This window comes from Sebastes fasciatus, chromosome 18 (assembly GCF_043250625.1).
Source record: "Sebastes fasciatus isolate fSebFas1 chromosome 18, fSebFas1.pri, whole genome shotgun sequence".
NCBI classification, from domain to species: domain Eukaryota; kingdom Metazoa; phylum Chordata; class Actinopteri; order Perciformes; family Sebastidae; genus Sebastes; species Sebastes fasciatus.
Genome location: NC_133812.1, coordinates 25,287,857 through 25,315,843, shown reverse-complemented (window position 1 = coordinate 25,315,843; position 27,987 = coordinate 25,287,857). Strand labels below are relative to the sequence as shown.

Sequence of the window (27,987 nt, the reverse complement as noted above, 5' to 3'; positions counted from 1 at the left end):
ATGAATGCATTCAGTTTGTCACATATGTATCTGATTTTATTAACACTTTTCCAGAATTGTGCATATGATTTAATAAGTACTTTGCAGAGAAGCCATACTGTATTTGTTGGACACTAACTGATCAGATGTTTTGTTCATACAACACTGGTGGAAAACAGTACTTTGCAGCTTGATATATAATGATAGTAACGATAACCAGCTAGAGACAATACCTTAAGTTTGAGGTCTGTTATCACAGCGTAAATGAGACATGACACAACATGAAATAATACTGACACTGGTGTAGAGGAAGGACCTGAAAACTGTGCAGGTTACAGCAGTTTCTTCTTCTGTGTTTCTGAATGGAAGACGTCACTGCAGCCAGCTTCTCTTCTGTTTGGTACCTAAACAGCTTTTGGTTTATAACTGTAACATTAACACTCTCCCAGATGAGCGTACCGTTCACACATACAGAAAATGTAACAATAAAATATTTTATCCTTTTGTCTAGAAAATATGTATTTACAATTATAAATAACTATTAAGAAATAAGATTTCTATGTGTTTGATAAATGACTTTGCATAAAACTGAGAACAAAACAGAAAAAAGAAACACAAAGACACACAGACCGACATAAAGAAACGTAAGAAAGAGTCCATCCCTGCAACCCGTGGTGAAGATCACCTCTTCTACAAACGAGGAGAATGTGCACGTGAAAATCCAGTGACCGTCAGCACTGTCCATTCTTCCAGGAACATTCATTTCGGTTTACCTCCTTCCACCCTGAGGCTCCCCTGCAGTGATCCCCGTGACCGACCTCTAGCACAGCCAGGAGGTGGGCACCCACTGTGGCTCAGTGTCCAGCTTGTCTATCAGCCTGCGCAGCTCGTGGAAAGCCTGTTCTGGATCCATGTTCACGATGGTCGCGTCAAAGAAGTGGCCGAAATTGAGCTCCATCTCACGGGCCTTTTCAATAACCTCCTTTAGCTCTTCAGGCTGTGCACAGAAAACGAGAACATTGCTCGTTAGACAGAGAGAGGACGGTGAGTCACTATTCTAAAATGAATAATCTGTATTGGACATAAATGTAAAATGCTTGTATGGTCGTTATTTATTTTTTATTTTAATGATATGAATACTTTGATATTCTGATAGCTCAGCCTGTTCTCATTCCCAGCGTCTCAAATACGGAAGATTGGTGTTTCCGTTGGTGTTTGATACCACCAAACAAGGCACCCTTTAGCGTCAGTAGGAGACGCACCAGGCTTTCCATTAACTACAATGTAAACCCATCCGCGGCAACAGTAAACGCTCAGAGTTACAATCAGCTGTTCGCTCATGTCCCGTGTCCACAACGTTCAGTCACATTTTCACTGTACAAACGTAGTTACTTTAAGCCCAACCATGTTGTTTTTTCCTGAACCTAACTAAGTGCTTTTGTTGCCTAAACCTAAGCAAGTCTTTTTGTTTAATTCACAACATTAAGCACGTGTTTACTGCGACCGAAAAGTGACGCCGAGGGATCTGACAAAGCGTCAGAGTTGGGATGAGAACGTGTTGCATAGCTGTGTATCTGTTGGTTATTTCATGATGTGATGCAATATTGTTTATTTTCAGTGTACCAGGAGTAAACAAAATCAGATTTGACTATTTCTGCTGTGATTAAGACCCCATGAGGTCAAAACAGGACAAAAAAAAAGCATTTAATACAACTTCTTTCCTTGCTTTGCCTAAGAGTGCCTGAAGAACGTTGTGATAAACGTCTGTGATAAATCTTATATGCTTCATTTTGCTGAAATATGTTGCCCCTGCAAATAAGTGCATGCAGAAACTATGACATTTACAACGTGCATGTTAACCTTTATGAGTGAACACTGTTTAGTGGGTACCTTTGGTGTTTTCCCCTCTGCGGCCAGCAGGGTGCGTAGTCGTTCCTGAGAAGGAGGAGCGATGAAGATGACATAGGGCTTTAGGTTGGAGGACCTCAGTACCTGCAGTGACTGACGAGAGGAAGAACGGACATACGGATATATGAAATGGAAGGAAGACCAAACCAAGCACTACTATGGCGTCTTCTTTACTGACTATGAAATGTTTGCTTTATCAGGAAGCAGTAATGAGATTTTATCAACCAAAAAAAACACAATGAGATTTATGTGTAGGATTTGAAAGGGCTTAATTATGTTCTGGCCGAGCCCCAAAGGTAGAGATCAAGTGCTTTGTAATTAACATGTTAAGACAGAACAAGTACTCGGTGTCCTACCCTGGTGTGGAGGCAGAGCAGACAGATGCGTCCAGAGTTGATGACGTGTCGGGCTGAGTCGGTGCTGGTGCCGTACAAGTTCTTCTCATATTCCCCCGACTCGATGAACTTCCCGGCTGCCAGGTCGGTTTCAAAGGCGGCCCGACTCACAAAATTGTACTCGCGCCCATTCCGCTCATGTATCCTGGAGTTTCTGGTTGTGTCTGAGCCATGAAGGACAGATCAATTTGATTTATTGCAAAACACATTATACTTTGTATTTACTTTATTTATAGTACAACTCTTTAAGTTGTTAATTGAATGTTTTGACATTAGAAGTTTGAGAATTTTGTGCAATCGCAGTTGAAGAAAGGTGATATTGAATCCCAAAATACATAATGTTCATCTGAAATCATGGATTGTTGAAGAATATTTGATATTGTCATGCTTTGACAAAGTGTGAACTTACGTGGAACAGCGACAGCAAACTTTTCCGGTTCGATGGACAGAAGCCTCCGACGCAGCTCGTCGTGGCCGCTGTTTGTGGGGCCAATCAGACCGATGGGGCGTTTACGATTGGCCGGCTGGTGATAAAGCGACATCTCCTCATAGGTCAGGATGTCGTCGTAGTCTGAGGAGACAGTTTGGAGGGATTAATGAATCAACATTGACTCACATCACCAAATCCTTTCTAGCTCTTGGGCTGCTGTTGTGTAACTAACTGTGACCTTTGACCTCTCTTTGTAATACCTTAATATCATTCCTGTGTTTGTCTTTTATAACAACGTCTTTCTTCATATTCGACCCTCTCAGTGACACATGACATCACAGTCTGCTACTGTTGGCCACTGAGCAGCATGTGTGTGTGTGTGTGTGTGTGTGTGTGTGTCTGAGTATATATGTGTTTCTATGTGTTAACCAACAACATCACACATCCCTTCAAGCCTTTAAGGCACCTGCTGGACACCTGTTGGTGCCGCCTCTGATCCCATCTGTGGAGACAGGACTAATCTGACCTTTGACACACCGAGTCTGTACAAGCTGCTGCGAGAGCGCCAAGACGTGACAACTCGGGCTAACGTGTGGGGTTAACACCGACTATGTGTGTGGACGCTTGGCGAGCTGCCCGGGACAGAGGCGGCGTTTCACCGGTGGCAAACGAGAAGCGACAACTGGAGTTTTGTGGGTTAAAGGTGCAGCTTCTTCTCAGCAGTAGATGTTGAGGAAGAGGGAGCACAGAGAGTTCTGCAGGAATGAGTCCTAAAACCCGGAGATGAGTTTGCATTTTAGCACTTCTGGTTCCCTCGTCTCAAAGTCAATGTTTTTTTTTGAATGGGTTTTTAGTTAGATGCTTGAAATAAGGTCTGTGGTTAACACAAGCTGAAGAGATTTTAACGTTTTGTTCTACGATATAAAATACATCAATAAATACTCCACTTGTGAATTTTGAAGCTTTTATGTGTCTTAAAAAAGGCGGTTGCTAACAAGTGGCTAAATGAGACTACTAAACGTCATCACGGCGACACCTTTACTGCCTCGTTGCTGTTCTCTCAGTCATGCGACCGTGGTGTAGTTCGTTTATAGCAATTTATAACGTTAGCTTTTTACTTTTTAAGATTATATTGCTGAATAAAACGTGTAAGTATCATAAATGTTCGTTTGCCACAGAGCTTATTTTCTGCAATAATCCAAAACCCAATGGAAAAATCCCGTTGGCTTTTTGATGAGGGTACCCATGCGATTGTAACTTCCTGGTTGGCCTACAAAAATGCGTCATCCCTGCACCACTCTATTCTTAAAAACCAGTAACCCACTTCTCAAAATGTTGAGCTTCTGAAAAGACAATGAAAAAAGAAAAAGTAGAGTCTTACCAATATTTCTGTTCAAGGTAGACACGCTCTTCTTCCTCTGTTTCTTGCTTTTCTTTGGATACCAAAGCTTCCCTGGAGAAAGTCAAAAATATTTGCTTTAAAAGATGTATTATGATTTCACTTTGTTCCAGCCATCTAGACACCACAAACTCGATGTTTATGTGAGTCAGGGAGGGTGGATGCAAAATGTTTGCAAATGATATCTTGTATTTTCTCACCACATAGTGCGTGTTTCAACATTTTTACCTTGGTGCTCTCGACTCCTGTCTGTTATAGTTTTCTTCAAGGTCTCTCTCTGCTGCTGGAAGCTTTTCCCTGAAAAAAGGGGGAAAGCAAAGATAAGCAGCTCTCCAACACCGTAAATATAGATACACAAAAAGCCCATATTTATTTTTAAATGTTTTCCAGACGTGTTGAGGAAAAGGTAAAAAAAGAGGGCTCGCTTTCCATTTACAGAGCTTAACCTGATTTTATTTTAGCCACAACAGACGTGGGTCAGAGAATAATCGCAAATCATTCTTAGGTGTTTGTTTTAATCTGCTTGATGTGCCAGATGGGCGGCGTTTTCCACCAGGATAGTAGCGCCAGGTACAGACACCTCTCGAGTACTTTGCTGTGACTGTATTCTGAAGTACCACTAGGGATGGATGAGAAGTCTTGTGTAGTTTATACATTATTGATACGCTGGTATCATTGTTTATTTTATGTGTGTATCATGAGTTTTTATCAGACGTAAACCATTTAGAGTTTTAGTTAAATGTGATTTACACAGGTTTAAAGGTTACTATCACGCAGATGTGTATCCATCATGAAATACAGACTGTTAACTTTGTAATTGTTGTTTTTTTTCTGCAAGTTGAGACTTTTCACTACTGAATGATGATGATGTTGTTTCTGTGTTACAAGGCTGTTGGGATTTAATTAACTCAAGAAGGCTTTAATACAGTCCAGAAATAATTGGGTTTGGTAAGATAGCAGTTCGAATTTTTTTATTTTTTATTTTTCAGCATTATCATTTATTTGCACATTTCTGCTTTATCAACCGGGTGACCTCGTTCTGAAAACAGACCTGGTCCTCCGACGTTTATTGTCAACGTCATTTGCGATGCAACTCCCAATATTGTTGCTCCTTTTCTCACATTTTTTGAGCCACATGCACTGAACAGATTGTGAAAATACCAAACAGGCAAAATGCAAATAGACATAAGAAGATAATACATACAAAATATAAGAATGATATATATATATAAAATATAAAACCGTATAGATTTTAGTGGACATACCATATACATTTTTATTTTAATAGTTTGTACTAGGGCTGTGTATTGGCAAGAATCTGGCGATACGATAGATAACATGATACAGGGGTTACGATTTAATACTGTATATTGAGATTTTTTAAATCTAATTTTAGGAAAACTATCATAGTATAAAGAACACACCACCATGTGCATAAAATATGAGTAAAAAAGGTTACTTTTATATGCAATCAAAACAGTGGGTACCGCATTTGAATTTATCAGTCTCTGTAACATCTAACTTCACAGCACTACTCTGAGAGGGCACATCTCTTTGCAAATTAAATAAAGTGACAGAGTTAATCAGTTATTTTCCTACACCTCTAGATTGTACAGTGTGTTGTAGTTTAGTGTAATGATACAACAACACATATAAAAACATAACTATACAGTTTACCACGCATATATACAGTATGATTCTTCTAGATTGTTTTGTTTTGGTAGCCATTTGTCCTTGCCGTTATTATCTGTCCTTGTGAAGCAATAAACTAGATATTGATATTCAGCCGTGGTCTGATCCCTACCTGGAACGAGTCCAGCCAGTGGCTGGTTGTCCTCGTCTCCGTCACGGTAGGCCTGCCACCAGTTGGGGTCATCCTGGCTGATGACGTGGAGGATGTCTCCCTTCTGGAAGGACAGGCCGAGCTCCCGACACGGCACGAAGGGGTCATCGGAGGGGTCGTAGTCAAAGTAAGCTCGCACGTGCATCTGAGGGCAGGGTTTACAACGTCAAGGTTGGCGTTAAATGCATGCATGCAGACTGGCGCTCTCACGCACGCACACTCACACTCACACATCATTAGAGACTTACCACCGTCTGTCTGTGTGGGGCAGGTTTAATCTGAGAGCTCGGGATGAGGAGGAAGGTCAGAGTGCCTTGCATTTGTTGCTGGAGGAAAAGATGAGAAGCAATGAATTAAACATGACAGGGATCACATTTCCATAAAACTATATTCTTTACTGACTGTATTTACATCAAACCTTTAACAATGTTTTATTGCTATGCAGTTGGGTGTATATTCTATTTTGAGAGTGCATCTATTAAAGAAATAAAAAGATAACCGTCAATTTTCATACCGCTATATACCTCTATACCGGTGTACCGTTACAACCTTGTTTCCCATGAATTAAAATGAAGTTCTAACAGAGTTCATTTATTACTGTAAATAATCAAAAGACCACCGGGTAACTTCTGGTCCTCACCAGTAAGTCGTGGACTTCGTTGACGTGTTTCCCACGAATAGATATCCCGTTGATCTCCAGGATCTCGTCTCCCTCGCTGAGAAGGCCACTCTTCTCTGCTGCTCCGCCTTTCACCACCCGACTCACCAACACGCTGTCCATGTCGTTACGTACTGTCGCACCCTGATGGACACACAGACACACACACAGACACACAAATGAAACACCTCAAATCCATAATATTCTCTAAAATAACAGTGAACAGAGAGACACAAGTCTAAAAGCAGAAGGAGAGTCAACAGTTTGAATACAAAGAAATATGTTACATAAGCCGTGACTTTTAGTCCCTGGAACTACTTTTTAAGGAACTAAAAGGTTCCTTCAGCCCACTGTTGTCTGCTTTAGGCAACATGTGACGAGGGCTGCTGGTGGTCACAGGACTAAACACACTCTGCAGCCTGCAGTTCAGTGTGACTGCCCGTTTTATCTAAAAAACACGCTGGAAAAAGAGGAAAGTGAAACTAAGAGCGTTTATCTCCACAGTAAATCATCTGTTGAGCGTTTGATGGTATTTTATTTCTCATCACAGTATAGCCGAGCTACGTCTCTCTCTCTTCTAACGCTCGCACGATCTCTCTCTCTCTCTCTCTCTTCTCCTTAAATTAGTCAGGAAGCCGACAGCAGAACCTAACTTTACTTTTAATGTTAGCAAACGTCCTAAAATGGTCCTAAATCGATACTAGAGTACTTCCTTGTTTATGAATGAAGCGGTACAGTTGAAGCAGCGGTGCTGTGTGTGTTTGTTTTACCAATCAGCGACAGTCAGCCCTGCAAACTCCACCCCGAAAGTTACGGTACTTTCAGAAAGTACTACCCCCGACCAGGGCCTTTTTTGGGGGTAAAAGGGCCCCTTAAAACATCCTCAGAATTTAATTTACACCCTGGTCCCTGCAGTCGAAACATTCCTCAAAAGGTTCTTTGTTCCGGGGGAAAGTTCCTGCGATGGAAACAGGGCTATACAGCGAATATCAGTGTGTCATTGCCAATGTTTTCAAATGTCCCTCAGGAGCTCACACTGACAGGCATTTTGCTGCCCTGTTGGTTTGTGGGCACACTGACACTGACACACCCAGATGATAAATGTGAGTGGTGGAGCGTGGCGAAGCCTGAGAGTAGAGACTTACACACAAAGACTTAACAATAAATAACACAATAACATATACTGTATGTCTTTGTTCATCATTCTTTGTGCTGTTGTTCCTTTAAATAACTCAAATTGAATGCTGCGTGGATATTTTTAAATTGATATTGTTCTGTAATTATACACAGGACTAACTCAGGTTTTTGGATGTGTAACAACTATCCTTGTTTCGCCTGTGAAGCTGTGAAAGAATACACAAAGACATACTGTGTGTATACGGCAATAACGGAAAGTGGTGACTCAAAAAGACGATGGCGTCTCACCAGTGGAGTGTCACGGGACTTCTCCAGCCGCACCAGTTTAACCGTCTCTCCGAGGTACTGGATCAGATTTTCCTCTGGCAGTTCCTGCCCCGCCACACCGTCGTGAGCCTGCATCAGTGCCTGCCACATTAAACACACACAGAGACACACATATAGAGACAAACAGTACGGACATACGGAAGTTTTACACATAACAGACAGAGACACGGACAGACAAATAAAGGAGGAGGCAGCGTGAGGTAAAGAGAATGAATGGCTCGTGTGTCTGTATAGACGTTGTCCTTTACAGCGACTATGGTTGGAAATAAAAATGATAGCATGGTTTACAACATGACAAACATTCAGTAAGTGGTTTGCACTTGTCGGTGTAAATGGATGAAAAATATTTTATGGATATGGATGAAGAAATTTCTAAAACTCGTTCCTTAAACATGCACCTGCTACCAGAAGCCCCCGTCTTTTTTAACAAGACCTGTCAGCAAATCCACCTCTAAGCCAGAAATAATACAGAGATTGCTCCTTCACTACATTTAACGTGACAAGCGCTTCGTGCCTCACAATTAATAACCGTCGGTCCAAATTAGTTTCTCTATCCTGCAGCAGGGGGGGGGGGACCTAAGAGAGCGGAGGCCGGGCTAAGCTTTGGCGTACACACAATCCGTCTTAATCTCCACCTGCATTTAGGAGTCAGGATCCACCGCCATCAATCATCAAACACCTTTGGCTTCCCTGCTTGGCGAGGAAACTGTGTCCTACACTCTGAGAAATAAAAGGTGCTAACTAGAAGCAGATAGGGTTCTTCGGCTTGTCCTAATAGAAGAACGCTTTTTGGGGTAACCTCCGGTTCTGAAGAGTGAAGCCAATGTAGAAGTGTCTTAAACTTGCATTCTTTCTAACAGCCAGCAGGGGGCGACTCCTCTGGTTGCAAAAAAGAAGTCTGATTGTATAGAAGTCTATGAGAAAATGACCCTACTTCTCACTTGATTTATTACCTCAGTAAACATTGTAGACATGAAAAAACGTTGGACTTGAGGGGGCCCTATTCCCCTCACACATGTACCTGTCCATTCGTTTTGGGTATGAGGTTGTCTTACCTGTACAGACTACAGGGTGACTCACGTGAGCCTCCGCTCCCCGCGGACAACAACAATCTGTTTTACTTTCAGGCTCACATCACATCATGCTGCCCCCCCCCGCTGGCTACATGGATCCAGCTCAGTGGAGGGGTTAACAGGCCAATGAGAGAATCGGTAGTTCACAGTCACGGAGGTCAAACATCAGACCCCCTGGTGCTCCAACGTCAGACCCCTCAACCATAAAATCACAGCAGCGTCACACACCTGAGGTCTTTTCTCACCTTACTGCCTCTCTAATGGACGATTATGTTTGATAATGTGGCGACAGAAGAATCACTGAAGCTTAAACTGACAGATGTAGAGCATCGGCGGTTCAAGCCACTTCAAAGCAATGCAATTTGAATATTTGTTTGATTCTTTTCATGTTGACATCAAATGCTAAACAGATGTCTTACTGAAGAGATGCACGAGTAACTAAAATCAAGTGTGTGCGGCTTTTTATAATGTGACCTGCCTGTACCTGTGATGTCTAATCGTTTCTGTAAAGACGGAGGAGGTGGCACACCTAGGCAATGTAAAATATGATCCATAGAAATAGAATATTATAATATTACTAAACAGCCAAATTGGACCTGGTTAAACTGTCAGCATGCTAGATGTCTAAACAAGTGGACAAAGAGACATAAATTATGTCTATAAGCTCCCACAACATCACAATAATCTTGCTCATAACTGAACATTAGAAGTTATAGGATTACACTTTAATAGTCAACTTTTGAATTAAAGTTATGGGTTGTTTTATTGTTGAGATTCATGTAATTATATCATTATGTAATTACATCAACTGTCTGGCAACATCCACCTTGTCAGTAGGCCTGTCGCAATTATTACATAAATGCCTGATTGCGATTATTTGAGCTGACTGCGATCATTTTGCATAATTGTTGGATTCCACAATCAAGGGAATTTAGTTCTGGTTGAAAAACCCAATCACAAAAGCACCACAACACCAAAAGCTACAGACTGTCTTCAACACACATACACACGACATAAATCAGCAAGATCTTTTACATTTCTCATTGCCTTCTTTTCTTAATTAATTTCAAAGAAGTTGACGTGCACTCTGCTGCAAACAACGCACCAATCGTGCCTTTTCATTACCAGGAGAGCTGGCCCACATTACAACCTCATTTACATAATGGCCTTTCTTGAGTCGCCCACTGGATTAATCTTTAGAACAAAACACGGTCTAGTTGACCTTGAAAAAATTTACTTTTGAACATTTTAAAACAAAGACTAATAATAACAGATTAAACTAATTTGTCATACTGCCCTGCTAAAAAGGTCTTTGGGCAAAACAATAAATTCTTGCCAGTTCAAGGGACACCAACATGATACAACCTCATGACTTCCTACATAAAATAGCTGCTTTCTATATCTTTTCTGATGTAAAGTATACTGTATGATGATGGAGCAATCTGTCAGTTGATCTGCCTTTTAACTATTTATAATGACAGAAGGTGGCAAAGTGAAACTGTCCTTCAATTGCCTTGAGCTGGTAAGCAGGTAATTATAATGGACAATTATATAATGTACTTAACCCTGACATTCCAGTGGAAGGTGCAAGAGAAACAATTAACCCATTGGAATAAGTACGTATAACAATTATTATGTTTCCAGTATTCCTATTATCAGCAATATTAACTAAATAAATGAGTTGGTCTATAAGGCACTGCTGAGTCTCCCTGGTGATGTCTTGTAATAAAATCATTGGTTATAATTATGAGTCACAACTGGCGAGCTGATATCTGACCTTGAGATGAGGATTGGTGAGCAGAGCCTTGAGCTCCAAAACCTCCTTCTGATGGTTGGACTGGAGAATCTTCTGGACCTGAACAGAAACACAGACGCAGAACTACGGTGAGGTGAACTGTTTGACTAACACTAAGAGGTATAAACAGGGTGACCAAGTAAAGTCAAGAACACATAAAGAGTTTAGCACCAATAAAACCTTAAACTATCAGGAATGTTTTGATGGAATTTTTAAAAATATAATCAAAAGAAGGGGTGAAAATCACAAGTTTCATCACAATATTATATTGATTATTTGGAAAACAATACAATATTTGCTGATATCACAAAGTCTGCCATGATACGATTTCGATTTGATTCAATTCAGGGGCCTGCGATCGATATGAGACAATATCAGAAGTTACATTTATATCAACTCACAAAAGGCAACTAAAATATGATTTGTTAATTGTATTACTGGGCTCTTCCTAGCACTGTTTGAATGTTAAGGAAGGAGGTGCGCTTGGACGGAAATGGTGACACAGACGTGTCATGGGAATTTCAAAATAAAGGCGCATTAAAGATGATGATATCGATGTTTTCATCGTCGATGATATTGGATTGATGCTCATTGAATCGATATATCGATCCATATCGATGTATTGCTACTCCTCTAATCAAAACTGAGATCAAAATCTCTAATCAAACTTATTTAAGTTTAAAGTTTCAAGTCACTAGAACCAAAGTCATGTCAAGAATTAAGTATTTCTTTAAGACAACTAAGGTGAGAAAGGAGCCAGAGGCTTGAACTTCTCTCTGACGCTCTCTTTTTTTCATTCTTGACACAACTATTTTTGTCACTTTTCACGTGAACAGCCAGGTGCAACACTGTGAATGTCTTCCAGGAGAGACTGTATGACGGCCGGCTTTTCCGCCCTCTGTGAGTGTGCTTATTTGGAACAGGTGCAAACGTATTTGATTTCCAACGTGTTCAGACAACACCTCATACAAACTAGTTCTTTTCTAGCATTACCTGGCCCTAAGCCATGTGTCTCAAGTCCTCACATCTGACATCTGAACACATTAATGCCCCCCAGAGGATGCATTCTTTGGATTTTGGTGACTCAGTGACCCATTCACTAGCACAGACCTCAGGGCAGACTGTCAACTTTTTTACTCATCATATCTCAATAACATTTGTGCTGAGATATCCCAAACACAAAACAATCCGAAAACCTCACGAGTGTTTTACATGCACTGCTTTCTAGTTGTATAACAGGTTCTACAATAATACCCACGAGTCTCCCCTTTACAGACATGCCCACTTTATGATAATCACATGCAGTTTGGGGCAAGTCATAGTCAAGTCAGCACACTGACACACTGACAGCTGTTGTTGCCTGTTGGGCTTGAATTTGCATGTTATGATTTGAGCATATTTTTTATGCTAAATGCAGTACCTGTGAGGGTTTCTGGACAATATCTGTCGTTGTTTTGTATTGTTAACTGATTTCCAATAATAAATATATGCATATATTTGTATAAAGCTGCATGTTTGCCCACTCCCATGCTGATAAGAGTATTAAATACTTGACAAATCTCCCGTTAAGATACATTTTGAACAGATAATCTTCGATTAAGCGCGATTAACTATGGACAATCATGCGATTAAATATTTTAATCGATTGACAGCCCTATATTTGACCAAATTTAACAAGCATAAATTTGGAAAGCATCCATCTAAACTTCTCTCTCTCTCTCTTCCATGGTTTTTCAGACTTTCCACTCTGTTACATGGTTCTATTTGAACCATTTGGTTTTTGTGTTGTCATTTAGTGGGGAGATGCTATTGTTCGTGGCTTGGACTCTGTACTGAATCATAACAGTCGACTTTTTTCTGTTCTTTTCCTCCGTCTTCCTGCCTCTTCCTCTTCATCGCCTGTTTGGAGCTTAGTTCATCCATTACACTAATCGAAGCTCTCACTAACAAGGTGATGCACTTTCCCCTCCCCCCCGTCCGCCCCCCCAGCTGCGCTGCGCCGCGCCTCGGCCCACACTCCTGTAAGCTGCTGGAGTTTCTTTTTCTAGCTGCCCAGATCCTGGCCTCCTTCCTGCGGCGGTGCTGCGCCGCTCAGCCTGCACCGAGGGCTGCTGGGAGATTAGTTTACCCAACAGCCAATCTGAGTGTCACACAGCACAGCCACTTAGTTTAGACACACTGCAGCTCAAACTATTACGCGTTGTTAAGCGCTTCGGGAGCTGCGAGTGCACACACCGATTTACTGTACGCAGGAAGACAACGTGTCGTGTGTGTGTGTGTGTGTGAAGCACAACAGATCATTTTACTCAGCCCCGCTATCCTCAAACCACCCCTGTCAAGAATACAAATTCTGTAGCAGCACTGCTTGGTGTCCTTTGAATGAACTCTCGCAGCCTGTTTCGTCAAAACAAGGTTGACTCTTACACATCTAGCCATCAGCTAAAAATCACACAGCGCCAGTCTGACTGCGCTGAAAAGCCTTTATTACATTCTTTCGTGTTACACCTATCAAAAGTTGACACTAATCCTAATGAAGTGCCTATTGTGGGTGTAGCCTGTCATTGTTGTATAGAGCGTCTACCTAATTCATAGCAAACCATATCACAGTTTCTGTCTTTTTACGGGGACCGAGCGCTCTGTGTGTGTGACAGGCTGCATTTGAGGCTCGGCTCTGCAGGGACACAAGTCAATTACTGTCGCTTTGCTTCACTAGAGACCGACCGGCTTGTGTTTTGTCAACGGGGAAGGCAGGTGTGGCACATTCCCACCGACTCAAAGCTGAATACTGAGAGGGTTTCTTGCTCTCTGTCATTCTCTGTACCGGGGCTCAGGAGTCAGCTCTGTTATTTAAAGGGATAGTTTGGATGTTTTGAAGTGGGGTTGTATGAGGTACTTTTCCATGGTCAGTGTATTAACTACAGTAGATGGCGGTCAGCACGCTCCCAGTTTGAAGAAGCAGACAGGAGTTACCGCACAAAAGCAAATTAATGTACTGCTGTGGATGGAGCCGGCAGCAAAACGTATTTTAGACAACTAAAAGAAATCAATATCAGTGTAAGTGTACGCCATATTTAGAATATTTTCACCACTTTACCTTGCCGTGAGACAGCTATATAGTCTATATTTCTGACGGGGAACTGAAGCCGTTATCTATGCTCTCGCCAAAGCAACCAGACTCCATTGAAAAAAAAACAACAGTAATTTTACATCACAGAACACGGGGGTTGCTGGTCTAGAGCTGCCTCGATCGGTTAGTTTGTTTGTGTTATTGTGTGACTTTGGTTAGTTTGGATTCATCACACAATAGAACAAACAAACTAACCTATCGAGGCAGTGGTAGACCAGCAGCTCCCGTGTTATGAGAGGTAAAATTACAGTTTTTTTCAATGGAGTCTGGTGGCTTTGGCGAGAACATAGATGGATGTAACGGCTTCAATTCCACGTTGGAAAGGGCTGTCTGACGACGAGGTAAACCAGCAAAAATATTCTAAATATAGCGTACACTTAAACTGATAGAATTTTTTTTAGGTGAGCCTTTCTTTTAGGTGTCTAAAATATGGCCCCGGCAGCAACAGCAATAAATTGCTTTGCTTACGTGCGGTAACTCCTGTCTGTTTCTCCAAACCGGGGGCATGCCGACAGTCTTCTACTGTAAGTAATACACTGACTATGAATAAGTACCTCATACAACCCCACTTCAAAACACCCGAACTATCCCTTTAAATAGGAAACGGCAATTGGTGGAAGGGGGAATCAAATATAAAACACTGTGATGTTTTACAAGTTGTTTTTTTCAAACTTCCTTGTCCATCTCATACGTAGAGCATCTCCCTGTCATGTTACCCTCTTTTCACTCTAATTCACCAATTGAACCCATTTGTTCCCAAAGACTATGTTTAGTATGATAAGGAAAGATGCCACAACATTTGTTTTGATTGGTCAAAAGTCCAAATTAGAAACAGTTCAATTACCATTGTACTTTTTCTTGTCAGACATTTTCTCTCCATCTGTCCTCTGACCTGAGTTATGAAACCCCAGCAGATCAGTAGGTTAAAAGTTCATGACCTACTTCAAAGGCCTATATTAGTAAGTACAGTTTCGCAGTGCCCCTGTTGGTTTATGCAAGTTTCTCTCCATTGTGTGTGGAATAATAGAAGCAAATACACATCATTTCTCAGAGTGTATTGAAACCCATTGAAACTAATGGAGAATGGCTCCTCAAGTGAATGTTTCCACCTGCTGTATGACATGTTTATATAGAATATATAGATAGGAGCCTCCTGCGTGTGTGTACTGAATATAATAAAAATCCTTTCATTTTTACTGCTTATTCTAGTGCATTTTCTACCATTAAAAAAACAGTAGCCAAATATAGTATGATAAGAAAAACACGTTTCAGCTAACCCATTTTGAAAATGTCTTCAGATTTATGCTTAGGCAAGCCCAGAGGGTGCAAATGGGTTAATTTCTTTCCAGCTCACTCATTTCCCATGCATGGTCTGGATCCAACAAATGCCTCATTTTTTGTTTTCACTCACCTTGTTAACCACAAGACAATTTACATTTCATAATTATTCAGACTGGCATGGCTGTCTTCTGGGCAGCTTTGTTGAATTAATCATCATCGCAAGCAAAGATTCTTCACGCTTCGCTGAGTTTGTTCAAACACTTCACCCACAGTAGGTACTTGCCTCTAAATATGAGCTTAACGTGGTCCAAAATACAAATTGGTGAATACAATGTTAGCGCATTTATGTCTGTATGCACAAACTGCCTCCTCTGTGGAGTCCCCTGTTCGTCTCAGGAGCTACGGAATAGATTTTGTGGCATGGTTAAAATGTAAATGTAAAATGTAAAAATCAAAGTTATTCATTAGTCCTGGTAAAAGTCAGTCTATTTTCCCCAATTCAGTTTCCCCTGGAGCTGTTGACACTATTCCACCTACATTTACAAAACTAAAAGATCCCACAGTGTAAACTGGGTTAGCAAGGTTTCCACTGACCTCTTACATTTCATACTGAAGCAAAGTCAAAGTGCTTCCACATAATGTTTGTTTTCAGCTTTAAAGGTGCTAAATGCGAGACTGGGAGCATTTCTATTGCCTCCGCACAGCTCTCAACATGGCGACGGCTGAGCCGACAGCTCATAGCTAACGATGCTAACAGGGAACAGGGCAGAGCAGCGGCCGTGTGCTAGCCAGTGGAGCACGCTCACATGCACTAAAAGTACGCACGCCCGGCCTGGATTACAACACACACAGAGGGCGACTTCATTCTCTGCTCAGGTAGACATTACTCCTCTATATCTTTACATAGCAACTGCTATATCAATGCTCTAAATATCGTATAGAGCCCCTTTAACGAGTTGTTTCAAAGCGACCATTATGCGTACCTCCTGGCAGAGATCCCCTGCTTGTGCTGTGAGGGGTGAGGTGGGACTGACTCTGTTCATCTGCTGGGACACAGCGCCGTAGATGGCGTAGGCATTCCTGAAGTCCTCCTTGGCAACGAGCTGCATTATCAGCTCCACATCCTGCTGGCTCTGCGTATCACTCAGGCAGTGCTTCGCCCTCTTCAGGGCCTGCAGAAACTCCGTCAGGTCTGAGGAAGAGGCAGAGACGGTGAGGGGAACGGTACAGACACAATACAGAGAAACACAAGGTCAAGTCTTCCATCTCATAATTCAGGAACACTCAAAATGCTGAGAGCTGTGGGTGTGCTTTTGCAAATTAGGGTTCAAGTTGTTTGTTATTTCTAAGAGAAAGTCACTTCATATAATATGCAGACGTCCATATTTAGGAGGTTAATAAAGAACATTTGATGACTTTTGGTGGTGCAAACATGAGTCTAGGTAGACTGGATTTTACCCCGCTGCTTTCTGAGGTGTGGTGCCTCAGGTGTGTCATACATGTAGGGCAAAACTGTGTATTATTTAAGAGCTGCAGTGGAACATTTCCAGTATGTGGGAGTTGTCTATTTTGGGGATATTTTTCTCCTCCAGTGAGAGGAAGAAATGAAGCTGTGGGTCTGCAGTGGAGGTCTAGAGTTTATATCCTGAGCCACCCGAGTCTTCATTTCTATTCCAGTCAGACTTCTTTGAGTTGCTGCAGTGTTTACACTGGAGATTTATCACAGCAGACAGTATGGACACACTTTATAGGATTTATTTTCTGCTACAACTTACACTCGACAATAATGTTCATCATATATTAGATTGAGAGGAGTAGAATTCATAGTTGAAAGGCCCAGTTTGACCCAACTCCAATACCTATTATAGTATATTAGTATAAACTGTATACTAATCCTACAGAAATGCATGTTCAGGGTCACAAAGTTAAGTCAGACAAGGCAAACGTGTGTTTATCACATCACTGTCTTTGTAAGAAAGGGGTCTGATGTTTGCTGTATATAGACTATCATATGAAAGATGTCAGAACCCTCTGCAAGACAATCACTCCTGCTCTCACTCGACACTCTTTGCTATAAAGTAAAATTCAACTAATTGTGCCAAGTTACTGACTGACTGATTTAATAATGAGCCCACCCAAATTTTTTCAATTAATTTGTGTACACAATTAATCAATTTCTTTAAACATATTGTTAAGCTATGTACATAAAATAGTACAAAAATATTTTGTGGACATAGGCATGAAAAAAGCATAAAAACTGACTAATCTACTAAAGAAATCTGAGTCGACTAAAACCAAAAACTGCCGATTAGTCGACTAATTGACTAAAGCATGATTTATTCTTGGCGCATCCGCGACGGTTGCGAGTGTCCGTGAAGATGGGCAGAGAAAATGGAGAACATTGAGGAGCTTTGAGAATTTTGGTTTGCCACGAGGAGAAACTTGCAAAGATCCAAACGTTTCCTCGTCCAATTCCTGCGTGACCGTCCTTGCGGAAGGTATAACAGAAGCTTAAGAGGGGGCAGCCTTACCCTTTTTAACTATCAATATAATTAATCAGAAATGTTATTTTCCTGTGGCAACTGGTGGGCTCTGAGCTCTTCAGTATAGATTTATGACCAAGACACTAACTAGTGGAAATGGCAAACAACCCCTAAATCACATCACCCTCCTCCGCTATCGCCCTTTGCTCTGCACCATCAATAGTCATTGTTTTTACTCCCTTTGTTTTCACTAAATGTTTGTAAAACCTCACAACTCCCTATTCTTATCTGAGGTCTAGATTCCTCCCCCTCCTTTGTGACCTTCTTTCCTCCTTCCTCCCTCTTTGACCCCCGTAGAGACCTTCTACTGTCCTCCTCCTCCTCCTCTCAACTCACCGGCTACCGGATCCTGGGAGCATGTGTCTTTGGCGGCCTTTTCCTTTCCTTCGAAGGTTGGATTGTCAATGCCCAGCTTGGGGTTCTGAGACAGCTTCTTGAGCCTCAGTGAAGCATTGGGGTCGATGTCGTGCTTCCCCCTGATGTCCTCCTCTCTCCTCTTCCTCAGCTCCTCCTGGTAGTGCTGAATCCTCTCCATGTGGGCACTGCTTTGTGGAGATTTGACAAGGCTACTCTCCTCCCCCGGACAGTCCACTGCTCGCTCCCTGTGGCCCTTGGCCTGACCGGAGGCCTCTTGAACATAACCGTTCATATGGGACATGATCATCCCGGCTGCAGCAGCATACAGCTCGAACCAGCCCAGTGTTCACTGAGATCTGCTGGAGTGATACGAGGCACTGTTCAACACAGAGGCCATAGCATGCCAGCGGAGGATGTCGTCCTTTGTGTTCTTTCTGTGATCACTCATCCTGAAATACAAACAGACAGTTAAAATGTAGTTCTCTTGTTATTTTAAGCAATTTTTACTTACTTTACAAGTATTTACATGGTAAATAAAGTCAAGTAATTTAAAAATTCTTCAATGACTTCCCCTATTGACTGTAACTTTTATGGCATTCTTAGGAAACCATAAATAGAAGTTGAAGAGTTTCATTGTCCCCTCTGAACACTTTATAGCCCTAGAGTCTTAATAAACATTGGACCTCAGATTTTGGAACAAAACTGGTCTGTTTCGTGCAGAAAACAGCAGAAAACATGACCGAAGATGAGGTTGTTTTGCTCTGCAGCGGCAGGAAACAGGGACTGATCAGATCATATTTTATGTTTCTCAGGAAATCAACTCAAACTCAAAATGAACAGAAAACAAAACCCTCGTCAGTTAGAAAAAAAGTTTCACAGATAACCGACAATCTTTTCAATCGACAGAAAACTATTTTGGTAATCGTAAGTGTTCTTTTATGCAAAAATGTCAGAAAATGCTGCCTTTCACAAATGAAAATTACCTTCTTTTCTCTGTTTTATATCATATTAAAGTGGACTTTGAGAAATTTGGATGGACATTTTTCACTATTTTCTGATATTTTATAGACCAATTTAATTATACATATACATATATATTGACATTAATACCTATATATTAACAATATTACATGTTTTCTTCCTTCCAGTTGATCAGTGCCAACATTGACTTCTACCTCCTCTCATCCATCACACCACTAATCTAACTCCTAACATGGAAAGCTCTCTGGCCTCGGTCACCTGAAATCCCTTCAGTTCAGCATCACCCAGCAGCCTTTTGCTCTGGTACACCTGTCCCCGACTGTTCCGTCCTCATGGACAGCTTAATCAAAATATCCGTCTGTAGCCCGTGTACGGATGTCCAAATAAAGATATCGCACACAACTACTTCTACCTGATCTCCCCTTGTTGTGATTGACATGGATAATAATCTATTTTAAGGATTCTATGTGTATCTGGATTAGCAAATTTGGTAGTATGACTGGGAGATGTTCACTTGGAGTTTATGTTAGTTCAATTTGTGAGAAAAAAACAGAAAATAAAGTTGCAAAAACAGAAATTGAATGAGGAGTGAAAGTGTCTTGTGCAGGCCAAACATAAGAGTATATAGAAAGTATATCTTCATCTTTCACATAATGACATTAGCTTATTTTTAAATACCATACAGTGTCTTATAGGGCTCTCTTTCTCCCAACCTGCTATGCCTAAAACACACTGCACACCTGTTTGCATATTTCCTGGCAGCAGAATTGTGAAAAAGAAAATAACTTACACGTTTGCCCTCATTACTACTCAACATTTAAAGACACCTTTCTTTGTACATGGAGGAAAAACCTCAAGTACCAAAAAGGATAAACATGCCACTGAAAGCCACCTTATGTCATATAGTCAGTCATACACATGTCACCTGCCTCCTCATGGCTGGCATCCCTCCCCCTCTTCTACCTACTTCCCACAGCTAATTACGGTTGGCAGGTCTATCCCCCAGCTCTTGGACCGAGCTCCCAAACCCCTCCCCTGCGGAGGCATTTAGCTGCGTTTAGAATGGCGGTGTACGGCTGACAAACAGCAGACTGCCAGCGGGCCATCTGTTCCTGTGGGCTTAATTAAGCCTGAGATCTCATGGCCCAACTCTGGCTCGGTGGCCACAACAGCACTGGGAGGGATGCTGGGAAGGGACGGACCGAGGGGTAGAATAATGAGAATGAATGGAGGTGCACACACCCACCTAGACGAGGGCTGCACGAATATGGCCAAAATGATAATCACGATTATTTTTTACAATATTGAGATTCTGATTATTTACCACGATTATTCATTGATTTTAGGGGCAAAATATTTTTTATTGCAATTTCATGTTTAAATAAACAGAGCACTGATTTCACTGTTTTCTGGCTGTTAGTTTTGGAAGCGCTTGATTTGTCATAGAAGAGTAAAGAAAGTTACTCAAACTGATTAATCGATAATCAAAATAGTTGGTTAAATTAATTTAATAGTTGACAATGAATCGATGAATCATATACAGTGTTCTCCTACTGAGCACCACCTTTCACACTACTCACTCTGCAGTGCAGTAAATAGAGAATTTATGAGTGAAAATAGTGCTAGAATATCAATAATTTGATAGCAGTGCTGTTACTTGACTTAAATGCAAAACTTCAGAAGTTTTAGATGTATGTTGAAAATAACTCAAGTTGTATTTATTTGCTGAAAAAGGCTGCGGGCTTGCTCAGGCTGTATCTGTTTGGCAACGCCTGGAAGCTGCGTGACATCCTCTTGGATCCATCTCTTCATATGTGTTTCACATTATGTGTAGCATTTTTAACTTGTCGCATGGATTGTCTCTGTATTTTCATTATGTTGTTACTCTCATTATGTTGTCTGTCCATCCTGGAAGAGGGATCCCTCCTCTGTTGCTCTTCCTGAGGTTTCTTCCATTTTTTTTCCCTGTTAAAAGTTTTTTTTGTTTTGTTAAGTTTTTCCTCATCCGATGAGAGGGTCTACAAAAATTACTTGTTGCTCCTAGAGTAGTAGAAATATGTTAAACCACTAGAATTTGTTATCATAAAAGTACTGAAAGTCTCCTAAATGATGTGTAAACTGGGCTTCAGTTGGTTCACCCTCCACCACCAGATCTCTGGCTATAATTAGCCAGCTAATGTTACATGAATAGCCTGCATCTTGAGGGTGGAAATAGAAAATACTCTCATACACTAGTCATAGTTCTGTGGTTTAAAAACAAGCAGCTGCTGGTTTAGCTTGAGGTTAACTATTAGGATTTCGAAATACTCCTGCTGGTTTACAAAGCACTAAATTGTTTAGGGCCCAAATACATTTCTGATCTTCTGCTATGATGTTATGAACCATCCAGACCTCTCAGGTCGTCTGGATCAGGTCTGTTTCGTGTCCCCAGAGTCAGAACTAAAGTTCAGTTTTTATGCACTAAATATCTGGAACAAGCTCCCAGAAACCTGCAGGATCAATCCAACTCTGAGTTATTTTAAATCAAAGCTTAAAACGTTCCTGTTTGCTGCTGCTGCCTTTTATTAAACCAGATAATGATCTTATATACTGCACTAGAGCTTTTACTCTTGTGTGTTATATTTAAAGGAGGATGGTCTACAGGTCAGATAATAATGCATACAGTGCACTTTAGACTAAGCTTCTGGAGTTACCCTGCACTATACTCATTTTAACACTCTCTTCTGCACTATATTCACTGTTTTAATAGTCGTGTATCGCAGCTGTTACCCTGCACTATATTCAGTTTTAACAGTTTTCTTCATCTCCTTGTATTTTTATATCTGGTATATTTTTTTGTACTTTGTATTTTGCACTACTAACTTTTTTACTGCCTTTTTAATAACATGTTTTTGCACTATTGAACTGTGATGCTGGAAACTTGAATTTCCCTCAGGATCAATAAAGTTACTTACTATCTATCTATCTATCTATCTATCTATCTATCTATTTTAGCTTCTATCCTAGCTTTTATTTTTAGCTTGTTTTTATTTTCTAATCTTTAATTTTTTTATAACTGTTTTAATTATGTCTTAATGTTCTTTTGCACTTTGTGGCAATGTTCTTGAATGTTTGTGTAAAGCACTTTGAATGCTGAAATGTGCTATATAAATAAAGCTGCCTTGCCTTACTATATCTAGTATTTTGGCACAGGGGACTACTGTTTTCTCAGGCAGAAATGTTGTAATAGAGAAATGTAAGACTACATATTCAACCTGAGAAATCTAGTCTTTCTGATGCAAAGAACTTGATTCATGCTTTGGCTTTCTCTCTCTCTGGACTGTTGTTACTTTTCAAGCAAAAATGACAAATATTATCTGGTTTCAGCTTCTCAAATGAGAGGATTTGCTGCTTTTCTTTGTCATATATGACAGCATATGTAGTATCTTTGTGTTTTGGACTAAACAAGCTAATTTAACTGTTAAATCCAGGTAACTGTTAGCATTTAAATGACTCAACTGTGGGATTATAGTCTATTCTATTGAGATAATTACCCTGTTTTAGTGTAACTTTACAAAACAGCAATGATGTAGCACATTTAAACACAGTAGAAATACATTTAGAAACACACTGTTGTTAGTTTGACTGTGTAATATTGAACTTTGTGTTAACAATAGCAGACAAGTTAGCTTAGCTTAGCATCCGGGTAACTGCGGAGCTTAACGGTTCTAACTGTCCCGTAACAGACTGAGAGTACTCACCACTCCAAAACTCAGTTTAGGTAACAAGAGGTTATTCCTTTTTAATCCAAGGCGATGAAACTGTGTGTTTTCTTCACTCAGAGACGGTGAGGAGAGGACAGAGTGTCTCAGAGCCGCTGCAGAGAGTGTTTGTTGTCCAGCAGCTCAGACGGGACACTTGTGTCCATCGCTGTTGTGAGCCGTCTCCCTGGCAACAACACGGCTCCACAGCGCCCCCCGCGGTCGGTGACGGAATTACACCATCTCCATAAAATACAGCCAGTACTACAAAATAAAAGTAGCAATACCCCCTTATAAAAATACTCCATAAAAGCCTTGCATGCAAAAAAAATCGTAATATATATATATATATATATTTTTTATTTCTTTTGCATGCAAGGCTTTTATGGAGTATTTTTATATTGTAGTATTACTACTTTTAATTATCATCTTTGTAGTACTGGCAGTATTTTATATATATATATATATAAAATTAGTGGTGGAAAAAAGATTTACTTAAGTAAAAGTATTACATTTGACTCAAGTAACAGTAAAAAATAATCAAAATCTTATTAAAGTAAAAATTACAGAAGTAGTATCAAGAAAATGTACTTAAACTATCAAAAGTAGTTATGCAGAATGGCCCTTGTCATCATTACAGACGCATTAACATGAAAGCCTTTTTTTTAATGCTATATATTTTGTTCTGTTTTGCCTTAAATAGTCTACTGTGAAGATAAACATTGTTCAAACCCACAGGAATTCACAAAGATCACAAAGATGTCAGATAATGTCAAGCTGAATTGTAAAGCAGAGTAAAAAGTACAGTATTTCCTCCTGAAAGGCTGTGGAGTAGAATTGCATTGCATAAATATTTTGTATCCCCAAAAAATTACTTAAATACAGTATATTATTAAATATACTTAGTTACTTTCCACCTCAGACTAGCAGTGCATTGAGTTAGTGCTTTTCAAATGATCAAACACAAAATGCAGATTACAGTGAAACCCTTCAATTAGTGAACACACAGTAAATGTAATTTATACTGTATCCTCAAACTGATTTTTAAATATTTGCCTCGTTTTTTCCTCATATGTGGCCAAACGGGATGGAGCAGTTTCAGCCTTCTCATGCATGCAGACACTAAATGATCACTGATCATGCCATCTATTGTTTGTTTTTGTTTTTTTATCCCAATGGCCCAATGAAAAATTAGAAACTAATGGAATAACTGCTTGTCAAATCTTGTTACTCTGCTAGTCCTCTAATAAATAAAAATACACTTATTGCACTTGAGGGTTTGAAGAATTCACCGTTATTTCTCACAATCATCTTCACACTGATCCTCTTTACATCCTCATTCACACAGATGAATTTAACTAAGTTCTTGTCACAGCACTATTAATCATCAGCAGTTAATGGGATCTGCTGTCGTTTCACCTCACAGAGCAGAACAGAAACTGTCTAATCTCATGCAGCCTCAGAAATATCTACACTAAAGCCTGAAGCTGCTTTTTTTTTCCTGCTGTATTTTCTATTAGGTTAATCCTTTCTGACACCTCTGTGCTTAACCTCTTTTCCTCATTAGGCTCTCTCCTGCCGCTTCCAGATTCTTAAATACTTACCTTCCTAGAAAGAGAGAGACAGTTTAAATCCCCTTTGCTTGGCAGTGCTTCATTCTAATGCAGCTGTTTCTTTCTTTGTTCATCTAAGAAGAAGCAGAAGTAGATGAAGGACTCAGATACTTTACTCAGATACTTTACTTAGGTAACAGTTTTATCAGCAACAATGTACTTAAAATACCAAAAGTTAAAGTACTTGTTCTGCAAAAAACGCACCGTGTGACTGAAATATTGTTATATATGCCATAAAATTAGTATTACGTATTTTATACACTGTTAAGATAGTTTAGTGCAGTGGTTCTCAACACTCACGTGCACTAAAAGAACGCGCAGCCGGCCCGGCTATGTCAACAAAGCACGGAGAAACTCAGATTACAACACACACACACACACACACACACAGAGGGAGAGTGACTTCATTCTCTACTCAGGTAGACATTACTCCTCTATATCTTTACATAGACAATAGTTGTTTGCTGCTATATTAATACTCTGAGTATAGTGTAGTGAAACTTTAACAATTTATAGAGAGAATAATCTGACACATGACAAGGGTCCAAACTAGACGCTGCACAAGCCAAAAAGCCACTGGTTTTATCTTAAAAAATGTGTCGTATTTTACGAGCTTTCGAATGTGAAACCTTAATCCGAAAAGTGACTGGTAACTATAGCTACCAAATACACGTAGTGGAGTAAAAAGTACAATATATCCTTATGAAATGTAGACAACTAAAAGTATAAAGTTGCATAAAATGGAAATATTCACCTCAAAATTGTACTTAAAGGTACAATTTTGTGTAGGATTTGGCGACATCTAGTGGTATGGTTGCAGATTGCAACTGACTGAGTACCCCTCCGCTCACTCCTCCCTTTCCAAGAGCCACTCTGCGGCTCACGTTACCGCAGTTTCACAAGCATGTCGGAGAACTACGGTAACGTAAAAACATGAAAGTCTTGCTCTAGTCAGTGTTTGGTTTGTCTGTTCTGAGCTACTGTAGAAACATTGGTGGAGCAACATGGTGGACTCCGTGAGGAGGACCAGCTCCCTATGTAGATACGAAAGCCTCATTTTAAGGTAACGAAAACACAACGATTCCTAGTTTCAGGTGATTAAACACTAATGAAAACATGTTATGAATATTATATACCATTTCGGCTAATAGATCCCCTGAAATGTTACACACTGTTCCTTTAATACAGTACTTGAGTTACTTCCCACCACTGCTAAGGAGGGATTTTTACTGAGTATATCTCAGAAAACCTTCATATTAATGCAGTTAAACACATTTACATTGGGGAACTTCAGTATATCCACATGGACCTCGACAATGGTTAGTATGGAAGGTAAGACCATCACTCATTCATTCATAATTCTTCAGGCTACCATCTACAAAACTTTTAGTACCAAAGAAGAAAATCACTATTTTTTTTTCTTTAGATATATTTTATTAAAAAAGGAAACCCAACAAGAACTTTTTTTACATAATGATCAAGGATTTTTATTATCTTAGTCTCTTTCATCAGTTTCATATCATTACAGAAAATGTTATAGTACAGCGTTGTTCAATGTCTCCTCATTGCTTAATAATTTCCTTAGGAGTGCTGGTCACATATATCTGTACAATATGGTTCTTATTTTTTTTCTGTACATTTTTTGTGAAGTTGGTTAAAAAGGCTGTCAGCACTTAAAGAAGCTGTTTCTTTTCTTTTCTTTTTTTTTTTTATTCTTAAATAGTTGATCAAATAAAAGATTATTTTTCCCAGGTTAAGCTCGCCCCCTGGGGGGGTTTGGGGGCTGAGTTTACACCCGGTCACCGTGAATATAAGGAAGCTTCAGGGTCTGGGCAGACTGGGGTGTGCCCCCCCCACCTCCCCCATCCCAACATCACCTCTTCCCTGCCCAGGCATTTGGCACTGCGCACATAAACAAGACTCACAAGATAAACAACAAGCAAAGCTCTTTGTGAAGCCATTATGATGCATACTAATGAGAGAAAAACAGAAGTGTCACCTTGATGGGCGCTCAAAAGAGGAAGTGGTCTTGATGTGCCCCCTCTTCCTTTTAGCTGAGCACCATGGGAAATCTGGAGTCTTCCTCAATGTTTTCTTCATTTTCAAAAAACAGATTATTTTTTTCCACTAAAGATGAGAAAATAATAAATTTTCTTTTTTTGTCCTGGCAGGCACCTACAGCTGTCTATTAAAATGCTACTGCTATAGATAAGGTCTAGCATTGAACACACAAAGCAATTGCAATGAAAGGAACGAAGTTGCCTTAATATAATAATGATAATAAGAAGAATAATGATAATAATAATAAGAATAATCATAATAATATATTACAGAATAAATCTCTTTTTATAATTAGATTTTTTCATTAAAAGTTATATTTTTCTTTGTTTGAAATACTATAATCTTTTTAAATTAATTTTTTCATATGTATCTAGGTTGTGATCAAGATGTTGACTATACCTCAACGTTATCCAAATCAATAAAAACTAGCTGTGCCGTTGCATATTACAGAATAGTCAATGATATGTGGACATGCACCGTGAACCACCCATTCCAACCCTCGCTATATGACGCCGACGCTCCGTCCCTCTGTGACGACATCATAGCCGGCCGATGACCATGACGTCGACCACCTCGCCCTTGTGCAGCTCCACGTATTGCTCTGTTTTCGGAGGTAGCATCAGGAGCCCGTTGGCGCTGCGCATGCTCATCAGCCTGCTGCTCACCTGGTTCCCTGCAGCACAGAGACAACGACAAAATACCTTCAATCACAATATAACCATGAAGAAACTGGGAATTGTTATGTTTAATGAAATAACTAAAATGGTCACACTAAGTTTTGCAGTTTAACCTATTAATTATCTTATTTTATATTGTATATTATAAGACTACAGAGGCTCTAATTGGTGTACATTAGTAAATGCAGGGAAGGTGTTGGTGGTTGTGGTATGGAATAATGTTTACTTCCATTGTGTCTATACAGAGTAACGGATGTAAACAATCCACTTTATTATTTCTGTCCTGATGAAGACCCTCGAAGCCCTGAGTTACGGCTTTTAACGTAACTTTTCTCTGAGTATGAACAACGTTTTCTTTTCTGGCTGATACTAACCCTCTCAAACATGTGGGAATCGCCACCGACCGACTTTACTGTCTTAAGTGAAGATACTGCTATCATATGAAACTAGAAAACATGCCCACTTTATGATAATCACATGCAGTTTTATGCAAGCAGTACAAATGTGTTATTTCCGCCTATTCTAAAATGGTGTATCTGAATATTTCTGCATACTGGGGTCCCTAAACAGTCTTGGAATTACATAAATTGGGTATCACTGTAAAGCTGAGACTCTTGTGGATACAATGAGCCCAACTGTATTCATGTATGATGATGTTAGTCC

The 27,987-nt window shown here is 40.2% G+C and overlaps 2 protein-coding genes across 13 annotated transcripts in view; both read right to left on the bottom strand.

Annotated features, from left to right (window-relative positions):
• Positions 1 to 9: 9 nt before the first annotated feature.
• On the bottom strand, positions 10 to 23,195 carry pals1b (protein associated with LIN7 1, MAGUK p55 family member b). 2 transcript variants are annotated; one of them, XM_074615080.1, is made up of 14 exons: positions 22,974 to 23,195; positions 18,232 to 18,701; positions 16,336 to 16,544; positions 10,927 to 11,004; positions 8,038 to 8,145; positions 6,595 to 6,756; positions 6,203 to 6,280; positions 5,916 to 6,099; positions 4,340 to 4,408; positions 4,094 to 4,165; positions 2,692 to 2,853; positions 2,244 to 2,446; positions 1,870 to 1,980; positions 10 to 976 (listed from the first exon to the last, which is right to left on the bottom strand). In XM_074615080.1, the coding sequence occupies exons 2-14, from the start codon at positions 18,557 to 18,559 to the stop codon at positions 800 to 802; spliced, it is 1,941 nt and encodes a 646-aa protein (XP_074471181.1). In that variant the 5' UTR covers positions 18,560 to 18,701; positions 22,974 to 23,195; the 3' UTR covers positions 10 to 799. The 2 variants fall into 2 exon arrangements, with proteins under 2 accessions (XP_074471181.1, XP_074471180.1); XM_074615079.1 differs by lacking the exon at positions 22,974 to 23,195 and having other exon boundaries at positions 8,038 to 8,157; positions 18,232 to 18,695.
• A 2,852-nt stretch (positions 23,196 to 26,047) lies between these two features.
• gphnb (gephyrin b) overlaps positions 26,048 to 27,987 on the bottom strand; it is a 117,354-nt gene continuing 115,414 nt past the window's right edge. For all 11 annotated transcript variants that reach the window (XM_074615259.1, XM_074615252.1, XM_074615256.1 and 8 more), the window contains one exon: positions 26,048 to 27,320. In XM_074615259.1, coding sequence (XP_074471360.1) covers positions 27,187 to 27,320 — 134 coding nt within the window. In that variant the 3' untranslated portion in view covers positions 26,048 to 27,186. The remainder of the gene's footprint in view (positions 27,321 to 27,987) is intronic.

Excerpts from the sequence above, each read along its gene's own strand:
- pals1b (XM_074615079.1), bottom strand. The coding sequence starts at position 18,559 with ATGATCATGTCCCATATGAACGGTTATGTTCAAGAGGCCTCCGGTCAG. Across the intron at positions 6,281-6,594 it reads ACGAAGTCCACGACTTACTG|CAACAAATGCAAGGCACTCT; the intron begins GTGAGGACCAGA and ends CTTTTCCTCCAG. Across the intron at positions 977-1,869 it reads CAGAGGGGAAAACACCAAAG|CCTGAAGAGCTAAAGGAGGT; the intron begins GTACCCACTAAA and ends TTCTGTGCACAG.